Here is an 11,065-nt window from a genome sequence, read left to right on the forward strand (position 1 = left end):
CGACAGTCTTCCTTTTGTCCTCCAGGGAGCACAGGAAACATCTGTGGCCGACAACATTGACTCAATTGTATCAATTGTCTCAATTGACTTTAAGGGTGAATTACACGGGTCAGTGACTGACTGGGGAGGCTTTTACTCAGAAGGAGAAATGAATTGGTGCATCTAACTATAGCACTCTGTCAATATGTCTGCTGAGGTCAGAGGCTGTGTTTGATGATTGAAGCCTAACAAGTCTCGTCTCCTAGCGCCCATGAGTTGACAAACTGGCTTCTACTTACTTGTAGTTTGAAAGATGAGAGCAAATGGATCCCAACCTCAATAATACTATGCATGCAAAGACTTTATTTGTGCTCTAATGTAGGGAATAGTGAATAAGGTTATAAGGGCTTATTTCAAACACATATTTAACAAGAATACTTTCAAAATGTTTCCCTCCATTTCAAACAATTCTAAAAAAAGAGAAAATATCACGTAGGCCTACCGTAGAGACCCACACTTTGGTAAATACTTGTATAGAGACCATTAACAGGTGTCTGTTTAGTCAAGCATTGACTGCTTATTGATTTTCTTTCAACACAGAAAATTATTTGAGGTCAGTAAGGCACAAGTGATTTATCCAAGTACATTTCTGTAAAAAAAAACAAAAAAACATAATCCTAACTCTATCCCTACCGCGGATAAGATTCACTTGGTCGGAGCATGATTTTTATGGGTGGGCACTCATTACTGTGATGGATATTGAAACACAAGCGTGGATGGTTTCTGCTCATGTCCCTAAGAGACTGCTTGCCGTTGGGAAGAGAGAAGTCAAACTGATCTAACAGACAATGTCTGTTGTTATACAATATACAAACAATACCATGTTACATTACAAGATACAATGTTCGTAATAGCCTTTAGTAATACTGCTACCATGTTTGAGTATCGTGACCCAAGGCTGTATTTTCAGGTGAGATTGAACTGGTTAAACAGAATAACAACTTTGTTGTTGTTATCGGCTCATTCCAAACACTTCTCCTTGTGATTTCACTGAGACTGATAATGTCCATTAGCAGACTGCAGTGCCTCTGGAATGGGTGACATGCTGATAAGACTGAAGCTCTTAAAAAAGACCAAGATAAGGGCGTTATTATGCTGTGTTAACATTATCACACATAAGGTAGCTGTAGAGCAATGTGTCTCTATATAAAGTTGAAAAGAACATGAGGTTATCCAAGATGGTAGATAACAATACTTCCCAGATGTCCTTCATTTCCTTGTGGTTTTGGCTTATTTGTCCCTTCTGCTGTTTGGACATTTGGAAGCCAAGATGTCTGCTATATCTGTAAAATGATGGATCTAATGAGTACAACATTATGAGACAGTATTGCATTGAATATAATTACTCTACAGACAGAAAATCCCATTAATCCAAAAAACTAATATGTCCCATGTTCAGAATGTTGTCCAATAAGTATACGGTCTGAGTTTTTCAATGGCCAAATATCAAATGAGGTTCAATAGTTCAGTAGGTAGTTCTGGTAGCGCCACTGTTTTGTCTGCAAAATGTCTGAAGTTCAAATATTGCATTTCACAAGGTCAGTGTAAGTGCAGTTGAAATGAAACACTGCCACTTCTTTAAATATGATGTCAGAAAAGTCTGCTCTGCTTTGACTTTTGGAACTATTTTCACTGGCGGAGCAAAGTATCTAAAGTTAATGTGTGTGAATTGTACGTCACGTGTTGGCGCCGATAGCCTTGTGGTTATATAGTGCAACTGTTCTCACAGCAACCTGAGTTCAGTTCCCACCTTGAGCCCCTTTGCTGACCCTGCTCTTCTCTCTCCACCCAATACTTTCCTGTCATCCCTCCACTGTCTCCTCAAAATAAAAGGCACAAATATAACTGTATTGTATTATGGCCATATGTGTTGCATTGCACACTAAATTGAGTTAGGTGAGTGTGATATAAATTAGCAGTATCATGTTTATTTCATTAGTTAGTCCTGGGAACCAGATTTTCTCAGAATGACCCTGTTTCCTTTACAGGTTGACCATGACACCATTTCGAGATGATGGTGCCCTACTTAACAGCAGGGTGGCGATGGCAGGTTTGGCTCTAAAGGTTTCAGAAGCAGCAGGGTTGTTTGGTATTTTTAGTTTTAAACATGTATTTGTCTTGTCTGTGAAGAAACCCATATGAGTGAACAAATATCCATAACCTGACATAATGACTTAAAGATTAAAAAAGAAAGAAAGAAATAGAATTTAAAACTAGATGGCTAAATTCGTAAAAGTTTGAACGCTAACTCAATGACTGTGTTGTGATTTGGTAAATTAATTGTCCATTTGGAAATATTTTTTCTGTGACACAATCCATTTCTTGAAACACTCAGAGAAGAATGATACATGTCCTTCCTGTGGTCAAGGGCAGTTAATCTGCTCTGCCCCGTGTCATTTTCTTGTTGATGGCTCTCCAATGCTTAATGTTCCAGTAAATGACACTGCTCTGACCGGGTACCTGAAAGCTGTCATAGGGATTGTGGGACTACCGGCAGAATCCAGTAATATCCTGCCCATGACACAGAACAAATGACTTTGTCCTTCTATAATAAATGTTATTACAGCACTCACTGACATAAAGTCAAAAAAAAAAAAACCCAGTAAGACAGCTCATTTTGAAGGCAGATTTGTGTGAAATGTGGTTCTAGCGTTTTTCACATTTCCACAGATTTCGAGCTATACAAACAATTAAACAATTAAACATTAAAATAAGGTAAAATACAAAGATGTTCATACCTCTATGAAAACCTTTAGAGATGCAGACATGCTTACAATTTATTTGAAGTTTGTAGAATATTGAATTGAAGGAATTAATATACTGATTTTATTTATAATGAATGGGATGAATTTTGTAAATATAAATAAAGGCTACGTCTCTAAACTAAAAGCCTTTCTATTTTGCATTTTAGAGCAAGTTTATAAAGTGTTTATCCAAAATATATTACTGCATGTGTAAACATTTTGTAAAATACTAATGCTCACTGTTGAAAGTTTGACATCAAATTAATATATGTAAATTAAATATTATGTAATTAATAAGTGTAAATTCAGACCCTTTTTCATTTGATAAAGTTGATGTCATGTCACTTGAATTTGTATATTTCTCACGCTCAACTAACTGTACCATGCTTAACTACAAGGTTAAGTAAGTTGGATAATAATAATAATAATAATAATTATTATTATTATTATTATTATCATCATTGTTATTATTATTATTATTATAACATGTTTATTAATAATAATATTTTTAAAATGTTTTTAACATTTAATTTTAACATGTAAAATAATAAGAAATGTTTCTTGAGCAGCAGATCAGCATATGCTTTCTGACAAATCATGTTACATTGACGTCTGAAATAATGGCTGCTGAAAATTCAGCTTTGCATGAAATAAATAAATTATACATTAAAATATATTAAATTAATTAAATCATATAATACATTAATTATATAATTAAAATATATGAAACCATACTGGTTTACTGTGTTTTTGATTAACACAAATTTGGTGAGCATTAGAGACTAACTAACTAAATAATACCAATCTCAAACTTTTGAATGATAGTGTCTGTGTTTATATTGTGATTTGTAATTATATAATTACTCAAAATGTAATAAATATTTTGGACATACCAGCCAATCCTGGCTGTGGTATGACAACTTTAACTGAGACATTTCATAAAATGGCAGAAAAGAAAAAAGAGGGAACATTTTTTAAAAACCGCAAAATGCATATTTATGATTTCTGGGTCTACAGTCCAAATTCAACCTGTTGTCAGGCTTTCTGACTGTCCTCTTTCAATAACGCATAGATACAATGACAACATGCCAGTCAAGGATAGAGCATTATCGTGATTATAAATAATGTGAGCTTGTGAGAACTCTAGTCATGTAACCCACTAACACCGATTCTCACTCTATTTACTCTATCTCTTTCTCACTCTGATTCTCTCTCTCCCCATTGCAGTTGCCATGGAAACTGTTCTGGTCTTCCTTTTTTCCCTCCTAGTCTATGTGGCGGGTAAGTGCCCCCTCCCTTTCACTCCAGACTCCCTGTGTCCGCTGGGATTGGAAAGAACTGGAAAAGCATGGGGAAAAGCCATGACATGACACATTAGCGCCATCCTAGAGTTCTTAACTGAGAATTTGATCAGTGACCTCTCTAATCTGAGATCACGTGTGTGTGTGTGTGTGTGTGTGTGTGTTTGTGTGTGTGTGTGTGCTCTTATTTTTGTGACATATCAGGACATAACTTTGTATAATGACATGGGTATGACACAGGTAATACAAGGAGAGGGTGACTTATGAGGACATAACCAATGTCCCCATTTTTCAAAACACTTATAAATCATACAGAATTAGTTTTTTTGAGAAAGTAAAAATGCACAAAGTTTCCTGTGAGGGTTAGGGTTATGTGTAGGTTTTTGAAGGGCGATAGAATATACAGTTTGTACAGTATAAAAACCATTACGCCTATGGGATGTCCCCACTTTTCATAAAAACATACGTATGTGTGTGTGTGTGCTCTCTGTAATTCTTCAATGGACTCAGCTCTATGTTTGTGCTGTATATGTGCTTTTACATGGCTGTGAATTGCTGTCCTGCTTTTGCCAAACAAACTTCATTTGTGAAATGAGAGCATCTATTTAAATAACACTCCCATCCATCTCAGTCCTCTGAGAGACTCCACCCTTCTCACAATTAGGCCACATGAAACACACACAGCTCTCTACACTGGTAAAAAATGTATCCTTCAGCAGTCAGCAAACCACCGCTAAAAGCACTGCTGACTGTCAGACTAGTTTTTATCTGGTTATCTTTCACACTGCAACCACAAGTTTCCTTCTATTCTTCCCTCACTCTATTTTCCAGTCCTTCCTTTCATTGTTTCTTCCTTTTTTCTTCTTTCCCTCATGGTTCCTTTCTTCTTTCCTTCCAAACTCTCTAAATTACCTTGAAAATGACAGAGTGACTATTCTGCTAATTTAACCATACATTCTTAAAAATAAAGGTTCCAATATATAATCCTGTATAAATAATGTTGTGCGCAACAGAAAAGTTGTTAAAGGTTCTTCATGGTACCATTTAGATGCCAGTAATGTTATCAGAAACACTGGCTTTCTTTTCGCAGTCACATTTTAGCAAATTGGTGTGGTATAGAAATGGCATTTTACTGGTAATTTGACCATTTCTCAAATTAGATAACTGGCAGATATTAAAGATCCTGTTTAAACATGATCTCAAATCGGTAATTTACCAGTTATTTTTCAACAAAGTTTGCACATGTGGAAGCCTCTCGTGGTCTCCACCTGATCTTCATTTTTTTTTTTGCCTTTTTTTTCTATTATTTGTTCTTCCTTCTTTATTCTCACATTGTTCCTTCCTTCCATTCTTCCTTCCTTCTTCCTGCATAGTCCCTTCCTTCTATCCATCCATTGATCTTTTCATTATTTCCTTCTTTGTCACTTCCTCCCCTTAATTTTTCCTCTTTTTCTTCCTGATCCATTTTCTTCCCGTCATTCTCTGTTCAATCCATCCATCAAACCATCCAACCTTCTTTCACTGTCCTTTTCTTCCATTCATTCTTCATTCCATCCATCTATTCATCCTTCCATCATTCCTTCCTTCCTTCACACTCCTTTCCGTCCCTTCCATCCATCCATCCTTCCATCCTTCTTCCTTCCATCTATCATCCTTCTTCATTCCTTCCATCCATCTGTCCACCCATCCATTCTTCCTTCCTGCCTTCCTTCACTGTCCTTTTCTTCCCTTCCTTCCTTCCATCCATCTGTCCATCATTCCTTCACTGTCCTTTTCTTCCCTTCCTTCCATCCATCCATCCATCCATCCATTCTTCACTGTCCTTTTCATCCTTTCCTTCCTTCCTTCCTTCCTTCCTTCCTTCCTTCCTTCCTTCCTTCCTTCCGTCATCGTTTCTTTTCTTTCATTTATTCTTCACTTCACTCTTTCTTCCATCTGTCCATCTTTCCATCCTTCTTTCAAACCGTCCTTCCTTGACTATCCTTTTCTTCCATTTATTCTTCCCTTCATTCTTCCTTCCTTCCTTACATCCTTCCTTCCTTCTTTCGGTCCGTCTGTCAGTCAGTCCGTCCATACATCCATCCATTCTTCACTGTCATTTTCTTCCCTTCATTCTTTCTTCCTTCTTTCTGTTATATGTAACATTTTTTCACTCTTCCTTCAGGTGTCTTTCATGCTTTGTTCATTCTACTGTACCTTCAGTCTTTCACTTCTTGTCGTTTTTCATTGCCTGTTTTTGGGTTCCATAAAGTTCCTTTTACCTTGCTTTCTCCATCACCTCTTGTGTGAGGATGAGTAAAAAGAGGAAATTTGTAATTTCATTTCAAAGTCAAATGATCAACAGAGCAATAAAGCTATAAAAATCTTCACCTGTCAAATTATCAACTGCCGAGTGGCATATTAATAGATTTGTTAATAGATTATTTGATGCAATAAACTTCCGGGCTTGTATTTAAGACTGTTAACTCCTTAAATACTTATTTCAGTTTGATGGTGATTCTAGTCTAGTATACAATCAACATTTGGTGTAAGTTTAGACAATTTTAAAAGCACAAAACCCATCCTAGACTGCTTGAAAATCATTTTTAAACTCATTTTAGTACTACAGAGAGGACAAATCAGTAAGATGTTAATCATTATGAGTTTCCCCTCCTGTCTCACAGGCATCGATTTAGTCTAATGGAGTTTGAAATACAACAAATTGTACTGACCCTGTCAAAACCCTGTTATTATGCCTGCTTCGGATCACACATTCATTAGGCAATGTCATATTCCTGCCAATATTGCATCTAGCTTAGGGCTCTGAGATCTTTCTCAACAAGCAAAAACACCCACCACAAACAAATAGTTTGGATTCAGTTATTGGTTGTTTTGTGAATATAAAGATCCATAATACTAATGTGTTTCACTCTTCTTATAATGTTTTTTTTTTTTCTGTATTGATCTTCTGTCTTAGCTCTGTCTGAATCTGACCAAGGCAAGTTCTGCTTTATTGCATTTACCACCTCACTACATATTACTATTTTACCATATAAATGTATAGTAGGCAAATGGCTTCATGCATAATTTCTTATTGTTTTCTATCAGATGGAAAAGAGAAGCGATTGGAACCATTTGTATATGGTAAGAATCAATACTTACAAAAGCTCACACAGGTCAGTATTTACTTACATAGCAAGCATTATGTCATTTTATAAGGAACATACTTCTTAAACAGCAGGTACACAAAGAAAGTGGAATATAACTTGGCTTCCATTACCTTTATAGTCACACTTCATACAGTCACATTAATTGTTGCCTTAGAAAGCAGTTACACCCAAATAAATTATATCAAAATGAAATCTAAATTTGTTTTTTACACAGTATTTTGATCATCTCCAGACACTATGTAACATCTGAAAATCTCTGAATTGTCCTGAGTGATGTGACTAATTATAAGATAGTCAATGAAAAATACAGGTCAAAATGTGCTCCAATACATTCTGTATCCACTCAAACCACAATTTCAGCATGTGACCACATCACATTTGCACTATAAATACTAATATGTCTTGATGCATTTTGGGCAGCTGTGAAGGACCTGTCAATCAAACATGTGGTTAAACGAAGATCATTCCAGTTGTAAATAGAGCCTCGCATGTAAAAAAACAAAAAAAAAAAACAAGAAATTCATGTCAGAAATACTATCATCACACTTCTTAGGAACTCCGTGATGATACTATAAAGAAGAGAAAGATTAGAAAAGACCACTACGATTGTAGATACTACATCAAGATGTTCACGCAGATAGGCAGTTTTCAGGGAGAAAACCAAAAGGCCAGTTTCTAACTGGCAGAGCCCCAAAGGTTTTTGACTGCCGAGATATCAACAACCACTTTAGCACTACACAGGTTTAGCCTCTGTTGGAGAGTGGCTAGAGACGAGCCACTTCTGAGTGAGGCCACAGTTACAACATCATGTCTCGAGTTTGCTAGAAGCAAAAACCTGCAATCTACAGACAGATTATTTTGGAGTAACAAAATTCAGAAACAAAAATTCATCTTAACACCCATGGATGGTGGTAACTCAGTGGTTAAAGTTACAATTGAGCATGGTACTTTAACCCTAAATTGTTCCAGGGATTTTCTTTGGAAAAATGCTTTGGATATTGAATTTAGGTATCTGTCAAATAACTAATAACCAACACTGGCCTGAAACTATTTCAGTCTTCTACGGTAACACATATATATATATATATATATATATATATATACTGTAAAATAATAATAAAAAATAATAATAATAATAATAATTTTTAGAAGATACTATTTCAGTCTTCCTACTTCAAAAATTCACGTATAATTAAATGTGCTATTTGAAATTTCTGATTTTTTTTTTTTATAAGAATTTTTTTTTCTTCATTAATAGTAATTAAAATGCAGTACATAATTATCCCTGATAAAATACAATTTAAAGTCCCATCCTACATTTTTTTTAATTTATTTATTATTCTCTGAATATCTCGTTTCATCTGAGAATGTTGCATTATATAAGTAAACTGGTTTGCAAACTGAAATTGTGTTTGTGTGTGTTTTCCACATAAGCTTGAGTTTTTCTTCAAAGACAACTCAAAAAGTAAAATCCTTTTATTTCTCAACCAGACTATGAGAGTTTGAGGATCGGGGGTTTGGCGTTTGCTGTGGTGCTGTTTGCTCTGGGAGTGCTCCTTATTCTCAGTAAGAAACATCGTGTTATTTAATATTTTTAATTCAGCATCTTCATTCAGAAGCTACATGGTGTAGAAATTAGTGTAAAAGAGATTAGAGCACAATAGCTAAACTGAGCTGCCGAATAGGACAAAAGATAACAATTACACAGCAGTGCTTTTATTCAACTGAGCATGAGATGAAGTTTTATTATGAAATAGAGATGCATGAATATATGTCACACTCACATGCTTGCTATTAACATTTCAGTCTGGTTACAAGAATAACATTTGTAAGGGATCATTGTCCCTTATTATCCTAGTCATTATCACAAAATAAAGCCGACAGGTCGTTTGTATGGATCGACATTCATCATCCGTTTGATCTAAATTGTTTTGCTTGTGTGCACCCTTCAGGCCGCAGATGCCGCTGCAGTATCAACCAGAAGACTAGGTTAGTCCCATAGAGCCTCTGTTATTCTCTGTCATGTGTTGCATGAGTTTATAACCATCAGTTATAATTTTCTTCATACTATATATTTTCTCAGGGCTCCGGGAGATGAAGAAGCTCAAGCAGAGAACCCCATGGTCCCCAAGGGTGAGATCAGTTCTATATCTTGTAATACACGTTGGTCATCTTTAAGAACAATTTTAACATTATTTTTTTATTCTTCTTCTTCATAAAGACAAGGAGACCCCTAAAACAGAGAACTGAAACAATCTAGGTATAGAAGACTTTCCTTATGAAAGTGTGATTATGGAATCAGAAATGACCCAAAAAGCAGGGAGCTTGCTGTAATATCGACCTTATTTCTTCTCAGTGCTGTTGAACACATAGCTGTGGCTGAACAACTTCACTGATGCTGCGGATGCGGATGATGATGAAGCTGATTCCAGACCATGGCTATGAGATGATAGAGAGGAGACAGAGATTTGTGGGGGGAGGCGACGATGACTTGGTACTTTAATGGGCCAGTGTCTTGTACGCAGACCTCTAGTCCTGTCACGTGAACAGTAACCGTAGCCGTCTTTTCGTCTGTGCCCTTTTGCAACAGTCCGTCTTGAGTGAGTTGTTTTAGCAAAACTAGCCACTTTCTGCAGATCATTCTTAATATTTTTTGCAGTTTAAAGGAACAGTTCACCTAAAAATGAATATTCTCATTTTGTTTCTAAATCTGTATGCACTTATTTCTTTATGTTGATCACAAAAAAGAGAACATATTAAAAATGCTTCATGTAGCCCTTATTATGTAATGAAAAAAACCTAAGAAAAAAAATGCCATAGTTAAATTTTTTGGATGAACTGTATTTCTAAAACAATTTTGCTTTAACATCCAACAGTGTATAACAGTTACTGTTATTGTTGGTAAGAACACTTGTAATTTGTCTTTTGTGTCGCACCTGCTGTTTTTTCTCTTTTACATTGTATAGATTATATGCACACATATTTAAAGTATTTAATATAAGTATTGATTCATATGTGATGCAGAATATATATTTGGATATACACTGTATGTATGTGTGTGTGTGTGTGTGTGTGTGTGTGCATGTAAGCCCACATTCAGGGCTCCTTCTCCCGAAAATCTTTCAATAATTTTTCCCAGACCAAGCACAAAAACAACACAGTACCACCACTGTACTGTATAGGGGGCGCTATACCATTTTCCTATGATCAGCTGCAACACTGCCGGGCTCAAAGCCCCCATTTGGACCCATAGTCTAATCGTCTGCGGCCTGAGAGTGAGCCCGCAGAAGCAGTTCACTTCACCATAGTGCCACATACCTGTGTCCTTTACCTTGACTATCTCACGGCTTCTGTAGCCTACGTATTCACTTTCATAAAGGAATAGTTCACCCAGAAATGTAAATATTTTATAATCGTCTACACACCCTCATGTCATTAAAACTGATGGTTGTCGTTGTTATGTGGAGCACAAAAGGAGATATTTTGCTTAATGTCCAAGCAGCTGTTTTCCATACAGTAAGGTAAAGCATAAAGTATAGTAGTGCATGTGTAGCCGAATATTTTTTTTTTCTTTTTGCGAACGTAGCTAGTGAAAACATGCGCACAAGAGATGTTTTATTCCTGTTTAGTGTCTGTGCCATATCTATCTAAAAGTTACGAGCTAAAAAAAAAACCTTATTTAAAAAAAAAAAGTAGTTTCTTATTCGACGGTGAAACAACACGCCAGGGCAGTGTTGCCACCTGGTGGACAAACTAAATAAAGCAAAATATGCATCTAGAAAAACATATAAATAAAAGTATATTTTGACCTTAAATAGTTACTACACTTTGG

The 11,065-nt window shown here is 35.9% G+C and overlaps 1 protein-coding gene across 1 annotated transcript; it reads left to right on the forward strand.

Annotated features, from left to right (window-relative positions):
- The first annotated feature begins 7,082 nt into the window (after window positions 1-7,082).
- fxyd6 (FXYD domain containing ion transport regulator 6) lies at window positions 7,083-9,885 on the forward strand. The gene is made up of 6 exons (XM_059514763.1): window positions 7,083-7,207; window positions 8,725-8,799; window positions 9,186-9,222; window positions 9,317-9,366; window positions 9,455-9,493; window positions 9,590-9,885. Exons 1-5 carry the CDS (start codon window positions 7,120-7,122, stop codon window positions 9,481-9,483), a joined length of 279 nt encoding a protein of 92 aa, XP_059370746.1. The 5' UTR covers window positions 7,083-7,119; the 3' UTR covers window positions 9,484-9,493; window positions 9,590-9,885.
- The last annotated feature ends 1,180 nt before the right edge of the window (window positions 9,886-11,065 follow it).

The sequence above is a fragment of the Carassius carassius genome, chromosome 28, assembly GCF_963082965.1.
Source record: "Carassius carassius chromosome 28, fCarCar2.1, whole genome shotgun sequence".
Lineage (NCBI taxonomy): Eukaryota > Metazoa > Chordata > Actinopteri > Cypriniformes > Cyprinidae > Carassius > Carassius carassius.

Excerpts from the sequence above, each read along its gene's own strand:
- fxyd6 (XM_059514763.1), top strand. The coding sequence starts at position 7,120 with ATGTATAGTAGGCAAATGGCTTCATGCATAATTTCTTATTGTTTTCTA. Across the intron at positions 7,208-8,724 it reads ATTGGAACCATTTGTATATG|ACTATGAGAGTTTGAGGATC; the intron begins GTAAGAATCAAT and ends TTTCTCAACCAG. Across the intron at positions 9,367-9,454 it reads GAACCCCATGGTCCCCAAGG|ACAAGGAGACCCCTAAAACA; the intron begins GTGAGATCAGTT and ends TTCTTCATAAAG.